This window comes from Ictalurus furcatus, chromosome 1 (genome assembly GCF_023375685.1).
Source record: "Ictalurus furcatus strain D&B chromosome 1, Billie_1.0, whole genome shotgun sequence".
Taxonomy (NCBI): Eukaryota; Metazoa; Chordata; class Actinopteri; order Siluriformes; family Ictaluridae; genus Ictalurus; species Ictalurus furcatus.
In genome coordinates, this window is record NC_071255.1 from 30,606,279 (window position 1) to 30,628,221 (window position 21,943).

Genomic DNA, 21,943 nt, shown 5'->3' on the forward strand with positions numbered 1-21,943 from the left:
GGCAGGGAAGGAGAGAGGAATGAAGTCAGGAAGGAAGGAAGGCAGGGAAGGAGGGAGGAATGAAGTCAGGAAGGAAGGAAGTCAGGGAGAGAGGGAGGAATGAAGTCAGGGAGGAAGTCAGGGAGAGAGGGAGGAATGAAGTCAGGAAGGGAGGAAGTCAGGGAGAGAGGGAGGAATGAAGTCAGGAAGGGAGGAAGTCAGGGAGAGAGGGAGGAATGAAGTCAGGAAGGAAGTCAGGGAGGAAGTCAGGGAGAGAGGGAGGAATGAAGTCAGGAAGGGAGGAAGTCAGGGAGAGAGGGAGGAATGAAGTCAGGAAGGGAGGAAGTCAGGGAGAGAGGGAGGAATGAAGTCAGGAAGGAAGTCAGGGAGGAAGTCAGGGAGAGAGGGAGGAATGAAGTCAGGAAGGGAGGAAGTCAGGGAGAGAGGGAGGAATGAAGTCAGGAAGGAAGTCAGGGAGGAAGTCAGGGAGAGAGGGAGGAATGAAGTCAGGAAGGGAGGAAGTTAGGGAGAGAGGGAGGAATGAAGTCAGGAAGGGAGGAAGTCAGGGAGAGAGGGAGGAATGAAGTCAGGAAGGAAGTCAGGGAGAGAGGGAGGAATGAAGTCAGGAAGGGAGGAAGTCAGGGAGAGAGGGAGGAATGAAGTCAGGAAGGGAGGAAGTCAGGGAGAGAGGGAGGAATGAAGTCAGGAAGGGAGGAAGTCAGGGAGAGAGGGAGGAATGAAGTCAGGAAGGAAGTCAGGGAGAGAGGGAGGAATGAAGTCAGGAAGGAAGTCAGGGAGAGAGGGAGGAATGAAGTCAGGAAGGAAGTCAGGGAGGGAGGGAGGAATGAAGTCAGGAAGGAAAGAAGGAGGGAATAAACGTCATCTGCTCAGCTCACAGTCTGCAAATAACTAAACATAAATGGATGGATGTCCATGTAAATATTACAAACGATCAAGTCGAACCTGGACCTGCATTAAACCTCTGTGAGGACGTCGTACATGTTTGCATTACTACTGCACAACATGAACTAATGCACTCTTCCAGTCGAACACGACATGGATTTCCCATCGCCGATTCCGCTCAGCAGTCATGCTAAAGAGTCTGCTCAGAGGTCACTGTACTGCATTAGTGATCCTCCACTTTCTCTAAGTGTCAGTCCTCAGTGAACACCTCGAAGACGTGAGAAGAAAAAGACCCATCACTTTACACTAATGGAGGAGAAGGAGTGACTTTCCAAAGGCCATTCTGAACATTACAGCGGCACAAGCTGCAAGTGGGGGACATTAAATGTCAGAAGGTTTCGACTTTCACGGTCTTAGAAAAACAAGCATGCTGGTATTCTTGTAGATAGATATATGAAGTACAAGTGACTACAACTCGTGAAAACAGAGAATTATTTTTGTATGCGAGTGAGCATCTTTCACAGAAAGACGTCACTTGACCCTGGAGCAAATGCAAAGCAATACGCATTACATAAATATCACTAAGAGCATTACAGTGACATGCCTGGCAACATGTACAGCAGAAGAAGTAACACAGAACACTGGAGATTGGGAGGAATTGGTCTATGTGGCGAAAATGAACCTTGGATAAAACCCTTCCTCAAAGTAAGCCCAAAATCAATATCGGCTATGAACTCACGTATTCAGGCCAAGTGTGAAAATGCTCTTTGTAGCTTTCCGCAGTAAGAGACGAGACACAGACTCTATGTAATATACAGTATATGAACAGAGAGATGCTACAATGACACTAAGGAGAGGTGGAAATGGATTGGCTCTAGGAAATGGCAACTTCAATAACCTGAAAAGATGGCGTGGGTGGGCATCAACCGGGTCTGCGTAGACCCCAGAGTAGTGTGAAAAATAGTGAGAGTGCATACACACACACACACACACACACACACACACTCGCACTACAAAATCAAGCTGCCCTCCATTCCACAGTGTGAATCTGTTGTCTCTGGAAGGAGATTCCCTCGTGTGAGGGCAGCAATGGGAGAGAGAAGCGACGGAAAAATGCCTGCTAATGATATTTAATGCTCCTCTATGGAAACATTCGTGAAATCCCGATAGTGATCCATGTGAAGTCTCATGGCGAGAAAAAATGGCCTGCTCTCGTTTCATTGGCTGTCATCTTCGCTGGAGCTGCGTGTGAATAGTTAAATATAATCGGAGCTTCCTGTGGATGCAGCACAGAGTACGAGTGTTAACACACAAGAGAGGGACTGAGACGGAGACTCAAACGTGGTCTACGTAACCGTTTCTGCTCTGTTCCCAGTGTGACGGAACACGTAAATGCTAAATGGTCTGCACTTACATAGCGCTTTTATCCAAAGCACTTTACACTGGTTCTCATTCACCCATTCTCACACACACACTCACACACCAAATGGTAGCAGAGCTGCCATCCAAGGTGCTAACTTGCAATCGGGAGCAACCTGGGGTTCGATGTCTTGCCCAAGGACACTTCGGCATGTGGAGTCACGTGGGCCGGGAATCGAACCTCCGACCCTACGATTAGTGGACAACCCGCTCTACCACCTGAGTCACAGCCGCCCATTATGTGATGGAGAGAATGACATGGCGAGGACTGTAGACTCTCACTATACACCAACCCTCTAGATTTATTTATTTATTTATTTATTTATTAAATGGCTGCATTACAATGTTATATGTATCTAATACCACATCACTGTTGACTGCTCAATTCCGATTGGTCAGAAGTTGTTGGGTAATTGTCTAACAGCACCTCTGGCAAATAGTTTATATTAATGCGATCATTCTAACACAGAATCATCTCGAGATCAACACATTTGCAGGGACTTGTATGGCAGACTCTAATAATACGGAATAATAAACTGTTAAATAAAAAATAAAACTGTATACTCATCATTACGGTGAGGCTTCCTCTAAAACGAGGCTTATTTACACTTTAGGATGTGTGGTTATAGGAAAATAATCAACTTTGGTGTGGTAAAAAAAAAAAAAAGCAGCTTGCTTTATTTTGCTACCTAATAGCTGTAACATTTGTAACACCCTGCCTGCTTTGCATCACACCAACGCATTTTTGTTCATTTACCTATAACTGTGCACCCAGTTGGGTTTTATTACATACTTATAAAAAAAAAAATATGCAGTATAATATATAGTTAGGACAGCGTGCAAGTCACAAAAAAACAACAACAACTACATTATAACTTTCCTAGAGCTGGGAAATTATGGAAAAATAAATTATGATTAATATTTTAGTAAAACACCTCAGTAATGACTATGTAAAACAATGTTCTTACAAACTCGCTTATTATTCACTTTTACACATAATCTGTCCTACTGAATGCTTACACATTCATCATATTTAATACAATTAAGCAGAAGGATTTAACAGCAGCCTGCGGTTCAGTAAAGAGTAAATCTTACCACTTTCACTTCGTTTTTAGACTACCTGCTACCTCTTCTCTCATTTTTTTTTTCCTCTAAAGAAAACACTCTCTGTGCTTAAAGAGCGTTGAACATACTGTAGCTGCGATTGAACTGTTAAAAATATAGAAGTTTCTGTATTAAGACTGATAGAAATAAGAGAAATGTTGGTATTAATATTAAAAATGAAAGATCACCTAGGTCTAAATCTAATTAGCGGTTCAAATGAGACAGCACTCTAGATAAACCAACACACCCTTAGCTAAGCATGAAAGAGGACACAGAATGCGAAACTCATCAGCAGATAACTAACTGGTGCTTTATTCCATTACAAAATAACTGGTGTGTCCACCCATTTCACATACGCTAGCAGTGCATTGTGAGTAAACAGATGGGCCACTGAGACTACACTGTATGAACATTTAGAAATAACTATCATGAAGTTTGGGATGTTTATTAAAATGTCCGTTTTGTTATGTTAGAATTAGGAGCAGGCTCATCAGGAGGAAAACGTGGAGGTGAACATATCCATGTCTGTATGCAGCAGCAGCAGCATTAGCCAGGGGACCGTGTACTATTTATTATAGATGAGAAATTTAATGAAGTCTGGAGCTGACGACTCATCTAGGCTGGCTTCATAAGAAAAGCCATAAGAAAAGACTCGAGTCACATGTCCGGGGTCAACGCAATTACACCGGCACTGTGAAGATGGCACTCAGGCTTATTATAAAGTCTGATCTCGGTGAGTGTTCAATTGTTAAACCGAGGTTTGTTTTATGAACTTTTTCGCTCCTGGTTTTTAATCTCTCAGCGGACAGACGATGAGATCTGATAATAAATTAGCTTTGACAGGAGACAAGGTATGAAGGTCCCAATTTTTTTTTGTATATTTTTCTTCAATAAGTTTTGTTTGTGAGTCAGAAGTGTGTATTATATATATATATATATACATATATATAAAAAGTCTGAGCACAGTTTTATTAGTAGCCTGTTTATGTGTGCCATTCCCATCTTAACACCACCCCGCCCCATGGAGGTGAGTGGATTAAGATACCAGCATCTGGTGAGATCATTATGAAGTCTTGTCCTTCATGACACTCTACACACTGTTCATTCTGAGGTATGTTGCTAATAACTGGCCTCAGTGCCCTCGTGAAAAGGCTGACAATTAGTTCAGAGTCTACTGAGAACACTTCATGTTAATAAGCAGCACAGCAAACTTTGCAGATCTTGGATTGGGGGGAGGTTGCATGATGTCCAAGTCATAATGTTCAAGTCATTGATGCACAACACAAGAATTCATTATTTTTTAAATAATAATAATAATAATAATAATAATAATAATAATAATAATAATTATAATAATAATAATAATTATTATTATTATTATTATTATTATTATTATTATTATTATTATTATAATAATTATTATTATTATTATTATTATTATTATTATTATTATCAGCAGCAGCGCACGGTGGCTTAGTGGTTAGCACGTTCGCCTCACACCTCCAGGGTCGGGGGATTGATTCCCGCCGGGGCCATGTGTGTGCGGAGTTCGCATGTTCTCCCCGTGCTGCGGGGGTTTCCTCCGGGTACTCCGGTTTCCTCCCCCAGTCCAAAGACATGCCTGGTAGGCTGACTGGCGTGTCTAAAGTGTCCGTAGTGTATGAATGGGTGTGTGAGTGTGTATGTGAGTGTGCCCTGCGATGGACTGGCACCCTGTCCAGGGTGTACCCTGCCTTGTGCCCGATGCTCCCTGGGATAGGCCCCAGGTTCCCCTGCGACCCTGAAGAAGGAGTAAGTGGTAGAAGATAGATGGATGGATGGATTATTATTATGAAAAAAAAACTTGTTCCATTTTTTAAACAACTATATATGCGGACTACATACGGTATAACATAATGGCCTTTTAAAACCGAAGTAGAGCACTAGATCACCAAAAGAAAGGCATCAGAGTTTTTTCCCTATTAAAAATATAAAATTCCCCAAATATGGAAATTCAAACAGTACTTGAAAAGTGAAATTAATTCCAACGACCGTCACACACAGAGCCAGTCTGAACACGAAGGCCTTATTTATCAGGCTTTAATCCCAGTGCCCTCTCCTCTCAGGACATAATTACGGGTCTTAATAAGTCACACGCAGCATGTGCTGGACAAACCCTACAGAGGCTCAGCCAGGTCATTAGCCCTCATCACAACCCTCTATCCTTACATCGTTCTCGCTCTTGTTCTTGTGCTAGTGTATTGGCATGTGCTGATGTGAGTGGATTAAAGCTAATACTGTGTGCTCTGTGTGGCTCATCAGTGGGCTCAGGCCTCAGTGCTGTAGTAGGAATGGATCATCACTAAATCCCAGCTAAGCATTTGTTTGAGAATATATTATTCAGTGGGAAAAAGGCATTGTGTCTAACCAAAATTATAATTATACTTTGAGTATACACACAGTATACAGTTGCACTCAACATTATTTAACCCCACTGCAAATCAGGTTTATTGTCAGAATGTACAGACTTTCAGCTGTTTGCAATGAACAAATCAAACAAAAACAATAGAAACAGTTCAACACAATGAATGTTTCAAGTGGTTTCCCCAAATTCAACTGAAAATGCAACTTATAATGATTTCTCCAGTCTCAAAAAAAATATTCAACCTCTTCATGCCAAGCATCTTTAGTACATAGTAGAACACCCTTTTGCTGTTATGGCCTGCTGCAAATGAGATGCAAGGCTTCTGGCAGCGTTCCTGGCCTCCAGTTCAATAATATTCTTGTGTATGCGTGCTACAACCGCCTTCTTCAAATCCCACCAGAGATTTTCTATGGGGGTCAAGTCAGGTGACTGTGACGGTCCTGTAGAATCTTCCAGGACGACTTCTGTAACCAAGCCTTGATGGAATTTGAGGTGTGTTTGGGATCATTGTCCTGTTGGAAGGTCCAATGATGCCCAAGCTTCAGCTTCCTCACAGACGGCATGACGTTTTCTCCTAGGATTTCCTGATACTTCACTGAATCCATCTTGCCTTCCACACGCTGTAGATTTCCAGTGCCAGAGGATGCAAAGCAGCCCCAGAGCATCAGCGAGCCACCACCATGCTCGATTGTACATAGCATGAAGTTGCTTTAGGTTTAGTACTCATGTAGATTTCGAATGTGTCTTAGACAACTCTAGAACATTTAAGCCTTGTTCACACTGCACTGACAGACGCCGACCATCACTTTTTAAAGTTGGCTGTTGGATTTAGAATGTTGGGAAACACACCTGTCATGTTCACACTGTCCCAACAGACAACAACTAATTTTTTTTTTTTTTTTTTTTTTTACAGTCAGACAGACTGGTTTAGATAGATAATTTATTGGTCCTCAAAGAGGAAATCTGTTTCCACCGTGCGTGCGTAGAAAAACAAAAACATAACATCATACATATAAAAAAATCATAAACAATCACAGGCATAGAGGGGGGAAGGGGACAAAAAGAAAAACATCAGGATCATCATACAACAAATGCAACTGGTCTCACAATGGCCGAGTACCTACGCGTTTACCGCTCGTATTGCCATAGGTACAAAACTCCTACCATAGCTGGCCTTTCTGCACATGGGTAGTGTATACCTGCGGCCAGAAGGAAGGGGGTTGAAATATTGATAAAGTGGGTGGTTTGGGTCACTAAAAATTTTATGTGCCTATGTTTAAAAATGGATGCTCCTTTTACAATCAAAATGTTCCCATTACTAGTGTCTTTACATGTCGTTCTTTGCCAGAATTGCCACAGTGAAACAAAAGAGGTTGTGGGTGAAGCCTTGGTTGTTGTAAGGTGAGAGACAAGGCTCTTACTTACATGTATGCAGAGAACTGCAGACAGAGGATTTTGCTCAGTTTGCCCCCAAGCAGTTTCAACATCTTAAGGTAGAATATGTGATAAGCTAAGACCTTTATTAGATCATACATAATGAACAATATTCTTACGCAAAACTAAGTTATAAACATTTGTTGTGATTTCGCTTCTTACTTCGTGAAACAGAATACTAAACAGGCATACGGTTAGCGGAAGATCCCGATTTAAAAACCGAAACACGAGAGTAGACGATCCTCACCAGGGGTCAAAATAAAATACTTTATTTGAACAACACTTTGATGAATTATTTATCCTCTTCTTTCTGATTCGTCCAGAAATCTGCCGTTTTATCCACAACAACGATTTAGAACGCCAAGCACCTTACGCACGGGCTTGCGTTTCTAGAGAGTTTTCAGGGATGCTTGCCTCATCATCAATGGTGACGGTTCGTGCTCAGGTCAGATTACGTCAGGAGTTTGTTGGAAATTCATACCACACTGCTGAGACATTCCACGACCGACAAACACGGATTGAACATGTTCGGTTGGTGAAAACTAACACCGACCGATGCTAACAGAAAACGACAGGGTTCACACACTGAGCTGACAAAATTTGACAAACGTGTCCGTTGACGTTGGTCAGTGCAGTGTGAACTAGGCTTTACAAGGCTTTAGACTTTTGCCTTTCAGATTATCTTTAAAAATTCCCCACATCCTCTATACCACTTTTTTTTTTTTTAATAAACAGTTAATTCCAGTTCACTAATTTGTTTAGACACGTGCTGGTCCAACAGTGCTGATATTTACTATATTTCCTCACACAGTTTGTGCCACATTTTGGAGAGTTACATGCCGCAGTGAAACGGACGTAAGCCTAATCAATTCAGTTTGTAATCAGATACCGGCCCTCAAAAAGTCAGCAAAATTCCTGCAGCACAGTTAGAATGAGATCCTTTTTTTTTCCAGTCACAACAAATGATTTCCAATCCATCACCTGTTATTTCTTCTGGGTCACACCAATGACATGGGTAAGATGGATGTGTGCTGATGTTGGGAGCATCAAATGAGCGAGGTCAGACTGGAATTTCTTTCTCCATCACTAGGTTGTAGTTGTTTGTGTCTCAGCAGGCCTTGTCCTGTACTTCATCCAAAGATCTGGAGCGGCTCAATAGTAATATAGCCATAATTTAGTGGCCATGCTGATGGATGGTGCTCTCCAGACACCATCGATCAGGCCTTTTCTCCTGCGGGACGGCCTTGTGCAGCGGCCATGCTGTTTCCTTCCTCGCGTCAACTCGCATAAACATCATACAGCTACAAGCCTCGCCATCTCATCTGTATGCACACCACAGGCTGTACATTCTCTTATATAACAATGACATTCAGAGAAAGTTTTTCCTTGCTCTCTCACTATCTGTAGCGCCTTTTTTTTTTTTTTTCTTTTAAATCCTGAAGTAAGACAGAGGCTCTGTTTTGGGCCTGTCAGTCAAGCAGGACACAGTTCCTGCTATCTCACAGGGCCCTTCATGCCAGCCACTTTCATACCTCAGACTCCTCATAGAAAAGACAGGTTAGGGGGAGAAGACGGGGAGAAAGGGCAGAATTGGAGAAACACTTTGAGAGAAGGAAAAACTTTTCCGTCAGATACTTTTGGCACTTCCTCTAGGGGTCTGCTTTCATAATTCTATCAATTTCACTGCCTTTCATGTGGTCAAGAGAGAGAAAGGTTCTGCATGAAAGTCTCCACTTATGAAGCAGTCCCTACGGGGAGAGCTCTCAATCTGCTGAGCCGTGTGGAACAATAGAACCAACATCTCCATTTCGGTTAAATAAATGAAGAAATAAATCAAATCAGCTCAATGGGACTAAAAAACGGAAAACGTTCTCCTCATGCATAATTTATACAGATGTGTGTGCTTGGGGTGTATATATATATGTGTCTTGCATAAAAGCAGGCTGACGGAGGACACAGGAAGTGTGTTGTCTGAAAATACAACAGCGCTCAGTGCGGTTCTAACAAACCACAACATGTCTGGTCAATCAATTCTTATTTTTCTATGACTCGGGATATATATACACAAGGTGTTGGGCAGGTCATACAACAGCTATAAAGCTTCACCACACCGACTCAAGCAGCACTGTGCTGTGAAAGGTGTAAATATACAAAAACAGTGCACTTTTTTTTTTACAACCAGGGACTTCTTTTTAACTGTAGAAAAAAAACACCGCACAGATCCTCTCACTTCAGACTGAACTTACGAACATAACCCGAACTATTCAGATATTAGATACATTACTTATGTGTAGAATATTATTTTGGGTATTTATAGCAGCCATCACTTTGAGAACATGGGAGTCTAAACAACAATGGCCAAAACACAGCAATGTACACAGGATGTACACAATGTACACAATGTGTGTTACACAGGAACAAGAAATTAAAAGGGCAAGAAAACTGAATAGTCCCTGTATTGGAAATCGTGCACTGTGACAGTACCTACTGCTGCTCGGCCGTTGATACAGTAGTATGCACTGATCAGGATAAGTGGTAAGCATGAATACAATCCGGACGTACTACATCCGCCATATTGGCATTGTCATGTGACCTACAACTTGTAAAGAGCCAACGTACCATTTTGATCCATTTTGTCCACCCCACCCTCCTCGTTTCCCTACATAGTCATGACCAGCAAGGTAGTCCTGACCACCAAGTGTTTATTTTCTTTCTGAACAGGTAAAACGTTTTTTTTTTTTGCAGTTACTGAGGATAGAATTAGAGTAAGTTTGAGGATTAGGTGTAGAACAGTCTAGATGCTGCAAAAAAAAAAACCCACGTATTAATATAAATACAATATACATGTATAAAGTCCTGAAATGTTATAAAACAACCGTGTGCCTGGTTTCTATAGATACCACATGAAAGTTACCTGTATAATGCTGCTGTTATTTTCAGCCCTGTGCTAACAAACCACCCACACAATGTACCTCATCAGAAAACTTTCCACTGTTGAGTTGAAGTGCTTCAACTCTCCACAGAGATGAATTGAGGTCTTTCTATCTTCACTACACATGTAGATTTAAACATCTGCACAATTTAACCGAATACACCTACTTAGAGGTGCAATTTGTAGGTTTCACAATTACTGACAGGAACCCATTTATATCTAGCATACTGCACTATTTATCAGCCCCCCCTTCACCACATCCATCAACAGAAATGGATTACTAATAGACCACTGAAGAGCAGAAATGCTTTTCTGGATGGTGGACAATACTCATAAGCACAGACGTGGCACACTAGTGCATGTGCCTTAGCTCTATTAATTCAAGACAATTAAATAACGTACACATAAAATGATAAATTGCTCCTGGAGGCTTCATTTAATTTAGACCAGTTGAACTGTGAGGACTTGACACATGCAAAAGCATGCGTTTAAAATCCCATTCCATTAAAAACGAACATGGAGAAACATGAAAACTGATGCGGTTGTGACCTGCTCACATGTTCTAGTCTCCACGTGACTGAGTAAAGGCTGAACTCAGCAGCAAAGAAGTAGCAAAATAATCAGCGGATATTAAAAGTTTGAATAAGAAATGAATTGAATTGACATGAACTGCACGAACAGAAATGACAGTAATATTAATAGAAACATATACTGCAAATTACAGGTGCTGTGAAGCATTTATTTAATTAGCATGCAACATAAGAAGCAGTGAGGACCAATCATACATTAAATTATTATCCATGTGGACCAGTGTGTGCTGCTACAATGCTATGGTGGAAAAAATAAAATGGTGCAAAAGCAGCAGCAACAGTAGTAGTAGTAGTAGTAGTAGTTATAGAATTAGTATGAGTAGTACTACTAGTAGTAGTGGTAGTAGCAGCAGTAGTAGCAGCAGTAGTAGAAGTAGGTGCAGCAGTAGTATTAGTAGTAGAAGTAGGTGCAGCAGTAGTAGTATTAGTAGTAGAAGTAGGTGCAGCAGTAGTAGTATTAGTAGTAGAAGTAGGTGCAGCAGTAGTAGTAGTAGTAGAAGTAGGTGCAGCAGTAGTAGTATTAGTAGTAGAAGTAGGTGCAGCAGTAGTAGTATTAGTAGTAGAAGTAGGTGCAGCAGTAGTAGTATTAGTAGTAGAAGTAGGTGCAGCAGTAGTAGTATTAGTAGTAGAAGTAGGTGCAGCAGTAGTAGTATTAGTAGTAGAAGTAGGTGCAGCAGTAGTAGTATTAGTAGGTGCAGCAGTAGTAGTATTAGTAGTAGAAGTAGGTGCAGCAGTAGTAGTATTAGTAGTAGGTGCAGCAGTAGTAGTATTAGTAGTAGGTGCAGCAGTAGTAGTATTAGTAGTAGGTGCAGCAGTAGTAGTATTAGTAGTAGAAGTAGGTGCAGCAGTAGTAGTAGAAGTAGGTGCAGCAGTAGTAGTATTAGTAGTAGAAGTAGGTGCAGCAGTAGTAGTAGAAGTAGGTGCAGCAGTAGTAGTATTAGTAGTAGAAGTAGGTGCAGCAGTAGTAGTATTAGTAGTATAAGTAGGTGCAGCAGTAGTAGTATTAGTAGTAGAAGTAGGTGCAGCAGTAGTAGTATTAGTAGTAGTAATAGTATGAGCAGAAGCAGCAGTAGTATTAGTATTAGTAGCAGCAGCAGCAGTAGTTATAGTAGTAGTATTAGTAATAGTATTAGAAGTAGAAGCAGCAGAAGCAGTAGTAATAGTATTCCTCAAAGTAACAGTCTAATGCACATAGTCATGACAAGCGTCCTCAGCAACACTGTCAATCACAAGTAAAATGTGGAGGTGGGGATGAAGGTCTTAGGACTGAATCATTTGTACTTGGTTTAACCTGTGGAAGCTCTCTCTCACACTTGTGCGCGCACGCACGCTCTCATACACACACACACACACACACACACACACACACACACACCTCTAAGCAAAACGCACGAAAACAATGCTGAAGGAGGAGGGACCTGGGCTATTTAAACTAGATTTGTATCTGGATCTCAAGTGCAATCTTCTATCTCAATATAGAAAAATGACAGGCTCATTAATATTACAATACATTTGAATATTACAAACTCGACAGCATTGATGGATGTAGGCCTCCTGAAATTGTGGCAAACTAGTTCTCATCTCACAAAAGCAAAAAAAAACCCACAGGCAATTCACTGTTCCTTTGCAATCGCTCTCTCTTTCTATTTCTCTATGTCCATGTTTCACTCGAGGCAATCCACTATGACAATCTTTCCCTTGCTGCTTTCCACTTTCTTTCAGTATCCACCTTTCTCACTTTTCTACTCTCTCTCTCTCCTTCACCCTTTTCTCTGTCTCATTACAGCCTCACTGTGTTTCTCTCTTCTAATCAGCAGGGGTCCAGGCCAAAGCACCAAACAACCCAACAACCATCCGATGGACAGATAAGAAGTGACCTTGTATCTTGGCAGCTCTGGAGGGGACGGGTGACCTTGCTCTTAAAAAATAAAAGGAAGTGTATGTGCATGAGTGTGTGTGTGATGAAACAGAGAAACAGCATGAGGTCCAGTCCTTAAAGTGCTGGCAGCAAGAGGTATCAATCAAATCCAACCTACCAGTAAACAGACCTGAATTAGAGCAAGCAACATGCCTGTAAGTGTGTGTGTACGTGTGTGTGTGCTTGTGTCCATGTGTGAAGAACGTGTGAATGCTTTAGTGTGTGTGTGTGTGTCACCAGTGGTGCCAGCACGCAACACAAACACACGCAGTTCAAGACTACATGTGTTTCTCAAAACCTGCACTACATTTACTAATGTAGCACAAAACATCTAAGATTCACAAAATATAACACATTCATTCACACTTGCAGAATATATACACTATACCACCATGCTGTTGAATTCTCAAATCTGATTGGTCAGCACAGCACTGACAGTAGGGCCACACTTAGGAGCATGCCGTTATAGGAAAATAATCAACATCATAGTGGTAACAGTAACTCTTTTTACTATTTACTTGGAACTTTTCTGACGGCAGATTAGGCATCCTACCCCTAATCTAAAATACTTTATAAAAAATAAAAAAAACAGCAAAAGGAGGAAAGAGTGAGGAAAAGAAGAAAAAAAGGAAGAGAGAGAGAGAAAGGAAAATAACAGTTGATATTTCATAGACCCATGCTTTATCGGCGCAGATCAGTGTGAGCATTTTCAGAAGCAGAATTGCTTTCGATCCTCCGCCTCGCCTCTCTCACTCTCTCGCTCAGCCCTGCTCTGACCTGATAAGAACTCCTCAGTCTAATTCACTTTTCCTGCAGTCACACTCTGTGCATAGCGCGGGACTCTGTCTGTCAGTCAGACACGGTGAAGCATCATAAACAGAGCTCTGTCCCAAAACCATTGGCACTAACACTAACACATAAACACTAACGCGTGTAGACACGAACTGGCTGTGCTTCTGACGCCACTGCTGATCACTGCTGCCAGTCACAATATTTTTGGTTCAGTGATGGATGATAATATGGGTGAAACACTCACCTCATTCCTCCCATTCACCATCCTGGCCACGATGAGTTGGATCAAGCCTCTTTTATTGCTCTCAATAGACATGGACTTGCGTAGAGTCTCCATTGCTTCCTGGTTGGTCTTTCCCAGCAGCGATTCTCCATTCACGGCTACCAACTGGTCGTTCACCCTCAAGCGGCCATCCTGACAAGACGGAGTAGTAACGTGATTAGTCGATTGGTATTATTTCCAGTAAAGACACAAAAGAAAGTGCAAGCACCAATTCAGAGAGATGATACTTGCCTTGCAGGCAGCTCCTCCGTTGATGATGGACTTAACGAAGATGCCCAGGTCGGCATGGTTCTCTTTGGAGCGGTTGCCCTTTACGCTGACGCCTAACCCAGCTGAACCCGAATCATTTAGAGGAATCTCAAAGGTCAAGAACTCCCGCGTTCCATCGGGAGTAAGCACCAAGTCATCATCCTCCGCTTTCTACGATGGTGGAGAGACGGAACGGGGGAAAGAGAAATGTCTTAAACATAATATCCCGCTTGAGAAACATATTAAAACAAAGTGTACGTTTATAACTCCTGAGAGCACATTAAGCACGACAGAAAAGAAGAATGTTCCTGAAGGTACAATAGTCCATAATTCATGTGTAGCGCAAACCATTCAGGCTGCTGTTAGTTTATGACAAATGGATCATACTGCACACAAGGCTGCTCACAATGGATGCGATTTCTACTGAGGAACTCAAGCAAAGGAACTTTAGCCTCTAGCTGCAGGCTACAGTTCCGAGTCCGTTTCCATCGTAGTGCCGTTGTCACTAATGTCACACTTGCAACCAGAGAAATGAGAAATCTACTGTATAACACACTCCACACGTCTATTTTGAACTATTGCTGCATTTCTAATCACACTTTCAGACTGGAGTAGGATATCCGCATAAGATATGTATCTAGTAATGTTGTTTTACGTGAAACGAAAACTGACATTAGTCTAATGCTCCGTTTTTGAATGCTGCTTGGAAGCAAAAGGTCAAACACGTTCAAAATCAGTAGGCGTAAACCAAGTGTCATAAATCGTTGAGGTGTGTAGGCACCAGTGTTTTCATGCTGCTTTTACCTGCTCTTCGACTGGCCCCATTCTCACTTGTGACCTCCTAATTATGAACTCTTGGTGTTCAAGTGTATCACTAATGCCCACTTATGCTAGCTAGACTCATCTATTTTGGTGTTTTCTTAACATTTCCCCACATCAATGGTTAGAAGCGTAAGCCAGAGTCTATAATCTAATCAGTGACAACTGGGGGTGTTTTCACACATGGCCTGAATACATGAGCCCACACCCAGGACCCACTGTGGGTTTGTTTGGGAGACGGGTTCAATCACATAGAATTTGCTTCCACATAGAAAGCTGTGACTCGATTGTGCAAGTCCAGATGTCACGTTTGTGCATGAAGGTTTGCAAATGGTAGGCACAAAGTTGATTTATTTGATGTTTTTCCTGATTTTATTTATTTATTTCGGTACCGACATATATGAAAGAAGATATATGGTACGAGTCACGCATTTTCCATGACGCTCTCAGTGCAAACACATGCACCAGAAAAGTGAGCGAATTAAAGTACAATGAGCATCTGCTTAATACCTCAATAACGCATTCTATCTCCTCTGCTGAGCATAAGAACGCATAATCCTCATCACTATGAAACTTGTGATCTAATAACGTTACTCGGTATACAGCTCAGCACTATGCACGGATGGTTTTCACACCTCATGCAGGTGATGTCACAGTTCAGTGGAAGTCCAACATTTTCAAGAGGACCAGGTTTGTTTCTCTGGACTGATCCGAGGCTCGAAAAAAGCTTTCATATTTCACCAAAAACACTGAACTCTCAGGGCAAATGACCCGAGTCCCAAAAAGAAAAAGCAAGTGTAAAAACAATCTAAGAACTACCCATCACTGACCATTAAAACCATCTGAAATATTTCTAATCCAACTGTAAACACGACTTGAAAAGATGTCCATGTACACTTTTTAGGTCAGCAAACTATATTTACGATTAGGTGACAATTATTTTGTTTAAAGGAGAGAGAGCGAGAGAGTGAGAGAGCGGGAGAGAGATTGAGAGAGAGAGAGAGAGAGCCTGTTTTTTTTTTTTTTTAGACTTGAGTTCCAGGTTATGCTGTGTTTATATTTTGTTCATCCAAGTAGAAGTGAATCCTCACACACCAGGTTTGGCCAACACTGGAGATAATGATTTCCAACAGATCATTCTGGAAGTCCTTAGACCAGTGGCTATACTGCAAGTGTCTTCAGTAACTGAAGACTAAAAGAGCTAAAGAAGTAATATGTTGGTTGCACAGGTCATTCAGGAGCACCATCATAATCTGAAATTGACTGAAACTGACCAATACATGGGAAGGCTTTACACTAGGTTTTGGAGCGTGGCTGAGGGGATCATTGTGTGTTAATTCAGCTACAAGAGCATTAGTGAAATCGGGCACTGATGTAGCACGAGGAGGTCTGGGGTGCAGACGGTGTTCCTGTTCATCCCAAAGGTGTTCACAGTGGGGTTGAGGTCAGGGCTCTTTGCAGGACACTCGAGTTCTCCCACTCCAACCTTGACAAGCCATGTCTTTATAGAGCTCGCTTTGTATACAGGGGCATTGTCATGCTGGAACAGGTCTGGACCACTTAGTTCCAGTGAAGGGAAATTATAACACTACAGCATACAAAGACATCCTAGACAGTTGTGTGCTTCCAACTTTGTGGCAACAGTTTGGGGAAGAACCACATATGGGTGTAACGTCAAGGTGTCCACAAACTTTTGGCCACATATGTAGTTAGCTATATTGCATTTATTATGCGTGTAATGGTCTGGGCAATGTCGCTGTGTCTGAATTCTGGAAACAATTAAAAACGATGAAAACTCTGGTTTTTAACCAAGTTTCTCTGCCAATAATCTATTTTGACATTTCTACTTCATGTCAAAGTGTATAAATATATTCTACCAAAACAAGATGGAAATCATTTTTAGGCTGCTTTCAAACCTTGTCTTGGCTATCTGCCTGTAAAGATCATGTTGGGTAAGGAGCCAGTTTAATGAATCAGTCTGCTTGCACATCTAAAACCTTGCAAGCTAAGCGTGCTTTTCTCACGATTTGATTCAGTTGTTGGTACGCTACATGTGTGCCATAGTGAAATGGACATGCGCCTAAATCGGTCCATTTTGTGATTGAATATCGGCTATCAAAATGTCTGGGATGCTCCTGCGCCATCATGTCATCCAAACAGAGCCAGTAATGTTGTTTTTCCTTTAGTAGATTAGGTTATAAATGTACATGGAGGTTAGGAATCTCTTTGTTTTTGGGTGTGGGTGCACGGGGGGGGGATGGATGGGGGGGATGGGTGGGTGGGGGCTAACCAGACTTTAACATTACTTGTCATATATGCAGAAAAGACACCAATTTCAGTTTCACAACTATACATAGTAGAAAATGTGAAAATCGGCACATGTGAAGGCTGCTCCCAGGCCACTACACATACTGCTACAGTTTAAAAGGATGTTCTGTCAGAGTAACAAATTACACCATTATCTCCTACGCAAAATAATTACCCATCAAACTGATGTAAAGCAAATGTTAGTTTCCAGTGCCTTCACATAACTGGGGTCTCGACAGCATTTTGCAGTGTCCACTGTAAACTACTGTCAGCAATGCTGGAGCTATAACTTTTAATTGAGCATTAGCCTTTCTCTGCCATTGCTCTCAGAGATGTATATATCTTAGCTATAATCTTGCTCAAATATAATGCAGGACCACCAATTCATTTCATGCCTCCTTATAGACACAAATACTGAAGCGCTACACATGCACACAAAACGCACAGCATGCTGGAGAATGCCAATTGTCTAGCCAATGCAGCTGCAGCGTGCAAGGAAGCTTGAGAGGCAGTCGAGTTATTAGAATGCAGCAGAGCTCCAGAGTTCATTTTAACCCATACTTTGCCATATCTCATTCCACTACAGTTGTCATGGCAACGCAGACGGTTCTCCTCAGACAATAGCTGGACTCAGGTAGCAGAGGAGGGGACAGGTGGAGGCAGAGAGCCTGCCATCCTCCCCTCATTAGCATACCGTTCTCACTCATTCACTCACACACACACACGCAGGAGTTTTTTTTTTTTTTTTCCTCTAGCATTCAGATGTCAAAAGCGACTGCATGTTCACACACCTGAATGTCGTCTGTCTTTCTCCGGCGAGGCATTGATTTTGCTCTTTGTCCGCCATGCCTGGTTTTTGTCAATGACTCTGGAGAGAGGATTCAGGAGCAATGCTACTCTGTTTGTCAGGTGTCATATGTGGTTATAGGACTGGATGATATTTAAAGTGTCATGACTAACACTCGTTTTCAAGGATGACGACATTAAGGCATCATGCAGGATTTTGGGGGAAGGGGGCAGTGTAACGTATCTAGGGGTGACACTAGAAGTGAACAGTGTGGCGGTATGACGAAAATAAAATGTCACAATGCATGAGGACACACACACACACAAATATATACATATATAGCCATATATAGCTTTGGCGTGATGTTTTGAAATTGGTATACAACGTCATATTAGTTTATAATGAAGCTATAACAATTTATAATAACTTTTATACCACAGCACAGCTGAATTCACAAATCAGAAGGTGAGAATTCATTTTCCACTCTTTACTCTGACTTTCTGGCTGTAACGTAAATGGGTTTATATCGATGCACTCGGTCTAAAATGCTATCGTTCCTACAGTAACAGCTCATACAGTCCACATGGCATATGCTCCATATAATCTAATGCTAATAAAATGGATTAAAAAATGATGTTATTTTTACAAAGAACTAAATATAAACTGTTTAAAGCATTAAAAGACTGTAATTGTAATAAAAATTTTCTAAAAAAAACAAAACAAAAAAAAATTGTAACTGTTTGCCAATCTCTGTGGAATAAGAACAACACTTCAGCGTTTGGAAAATAATGTATTTCAAGTTGGTTATGCATTACAACATTGTGGTATGGATTATTTTTCTACAACACCATGCCTTGTTGTCTTATTCCTTACATAAATGTTATCTGCCCTTTTTATTTATTTATTTATGTATTTTTTTTTTACACACACACAAAATAAATGCTACTCCTCTGGAGACTATGAATAAAGGTGTACAAACTTTTGCACATGGCACAACTACATTTTAATGTTTTTTCAATTGTTTACGTTCATCAAATATAAAGTAACTGTGCATTAATATTTGCATATTATTATATATATATATATATATATATATATATATATATATATATATATATATATATATATATATATATATATATGTGTGTGCGTGTGTGTAATTTTCTTTTTAAACTAAAGTTTGCTTCAGTGGTTATGTAATCTGGAGGTGGGGTGCCCAAACTTTAGCCTACAACTGTATATTACATAATACATGTTTTTCAGTGAAACTGGAAAGGAACTGTTAAATGCTATTCTCTCGTTTTGTTTCAGTTTTGGGGGAAACCCAGAAATAATACATTTAAGAGTGACACACTTTAGTTCAGGAAAGCCCCTATGTTTTAGAATTTTTAAATAGAAAACGTCAGGTTTGACCACGTGTAGGGTTTTCCCAGACCACCACCACACACCCCATCAGATCAGCAAGTCAGATCTGGGACAGGGCCTGATGCTGGTCCAAGCTTCAGAGCTGAATAATGCTTTTGAGTCAGGAAAGCTAAATCTGGAGTTTCTAAAGAGAGGAGCAGAGGTTCAGACCGATGTGCTGTCATTGCCAGCACCTCCATGGCAACTGAAAATTATAACTCCCCCAAACATTCCACAGGTTAGACGCAATCCCTAGTGTGGACACAGGAGAATACGTCTTCATCATTAATGAACACTTAACTATATACATATAGCCAAAGAAAGCAAACCTAAATCTAACGCACGTCTTACGTTTCATCTCCTTAAGTGTGATTTTGTCGATGATAAGACAAGAGTATACACAGGCATCTATAAGGCTCGTCAGTGTCAGAATCATTAAGTCTGTGTGTCAAGGGAGTGAATATGAATGGAAACGCGATCCCTTGACTAATTTTTGGACTTTCCTGTACCAGTTCTTTATAAAATCCTCCACTACACAGCTTTTTAAAAAGAGAAATGCAAAGCTACACATTTCTATATACAGTGGGATCCAAGCGTCCGAGAGCACGAGTGAAAATCCTTGTATTTTGCATTATATTCTAATTTAATACAACAATTTTCATTACAAATTAAATTTAACACATTAAAAAAAACAAAAAAAAAACAAACAAACTTGAGTGACGAGTATAATCTCTGAAATATTTACATAAATTTCAGAGTTTCTCACTATTTGGTATGTCCCCTTTTTGCTTTAATGACGGTGTGAACTCGAGCCGGTATGGACGCCGTACTGTAAGTTTGTAAAACCTTATGATCCATTTTAGATCAAATCCATCAAAGTGTCGTCAGAACACACACTTCAACAGACGTGAAGACAATCAGACCTTTTGTACAAAGCGTTTAACAGACAATGTCCTTAAACTGCTTATATTTAAATAGTGACCTAGAAATAGTGCAGAATCTTCAATATTACAATTGCAAGACATCGAACGTTTACGTTTTTTTGTTGTTGTTTCAAATCTTTCGAAATTCCAAAACCTTTTGTTGATTTCCTATTTGAAATGAAAAAAAATAAACATTTTCAAATGTGGTCTCAGACTTTTGGACTCCACCGTGTATATATAAAAAGGTACGCTCACTTTCACTGGCAATCAGACTGAAAGTGCACATTCCATTTACACACACGGTAAACAATAAAGAATCCACCTGTCACACACTACTGTGCAGTGGAGTAATGAATTCATTTATAATCAGACAGGATTGGATGCATTCATTACATGCCATTGTTTTCATGGACCAAGTTGGATTAGGCTGCGCGTGTTGGAACAATTCAAAATAAATGAAACCTCTGAGAGATAGCGTACCGTAAAAACACTCAGAGATGCACAAGCAGACGGACAAAGAAAGACGGAAAGAAAGAAAGAAAATAAGTTGAAATGGAAAAGCACATTGTTTCTCTTTCACACAACCTCTCAGGAGTTTTCCTACACATCCACGCCTGAACCAATTAGCAGTGTTTCATCTGCTCTCTCGTCTGAATGGGGTAAAGACATAAAGGTCACTGGAAATAAATTTAAGTGCATAAAAGAAATCAGTCAAGTATATAATTGCAAAGAGGGTTTTGCGCATGATGAGTAGTTTAACATCATGAATTTCCTTTCCCTCTGCTTCTTTCCAGACGAGCGCTGATAAAAAAAAAAAAAAAAAAAAAAGTGCATATAAAACACCTCGGACTAATGAGGATTTCCAGCTTTCAGGTACAATTAGCCTAGAGAGAGAGGGTGAGAGAAATTAGGTGAAAGGGGGGGTGGATGAGTGTTGGGAAGGAAAGCTTAAAGGTCACAGACCTGTTAACATTGACTAATCAGAGAAGTCCTTATAGTCGAAGTAATTCTCACATTATTCCTGAACGAGCATGACTAGGTCATGATTACCATTTTAAAAGCACAATCAGGTATTTCTATTTTTAAAGCCATCACATTTTTATACTTTGCACGTTAGCATGCACATTAGGGTGCAGGGTGAAATTGTTATGGAAATTGCCATTTTGGATCTTCAACAAGCTGCACAATGAGTGTAGTTCGCCTTCCTCACGTCCTCTCAGGGAGTTTTTCCTTGCCACGGTCACCTCTGGCTCATTCATTAGGGATCAAAATCTATACCTGGAGCTGTCGAACTATCGTTGAAAGTATATACTGTACAAATAAAATTGAATTGAAATGATCTTGGAAGTAATAACAGTCAGCCCTGTGTACATCCTGTCTGGTTCAGACGTGCTCAGTCCGGGACGAGCCTTTCTAGAACAGGCCATGTATGTCCCTCCAAATGGCTCAAACCAACTTGTTTATCAGTGTTCAACAACAATGCCATGCCAGCAGTGAAGCTAATTACTGCCACAGCTGCCGGAAAAAAAAAAAGGTACTAAAGGAAAACAGGTGGCAGCTCCAAACTGGTGTACAAAAAAAAAAAAATTGTCGTCAACAAAGCGCCATTGTCTTCCGGTGCACTTAGCAACAGTAGGCTTAATTACTGAAAACGCCTGGCTCATCCGCTTTGAACCATGGCACGACTTTTGGCACA

The 21,943-nt window shown here is 40.9% G+C and overlaps 1 protein-coding gene across 5 annotated transcripts in view; it reads right to left on the reverse strand.

The window, feature by feature from the left end:
* The window catches only part of pard3aa (par-3 family cell polarity regulator alpha, a), a 434,509-nt gene that overhangs the window by 176,178 nt on the left and 236,388 nt on the right, over positions 1–21,943 (reverse strand). For all 5 annotated transcript variants that reach the window (XM_053635967.1, XM_053635945.1, XM_053635955.1 and 2 more), the window contains exons 12-13: positions 13,990–14,178; positions 13,720–13,890 (exon numbers count right to left, since the gene is read on the reverse strand). In XM_053635967.1, coding sequence (XP_053491942.1) covers positions 13,720–13,890; positions 13,990–14,178 — 360 coding nt within the window. The remainder of the gene's footprint in view (positions 1–13,719; positions 13,891–13,989; positions 14,179–21,943) is intronic.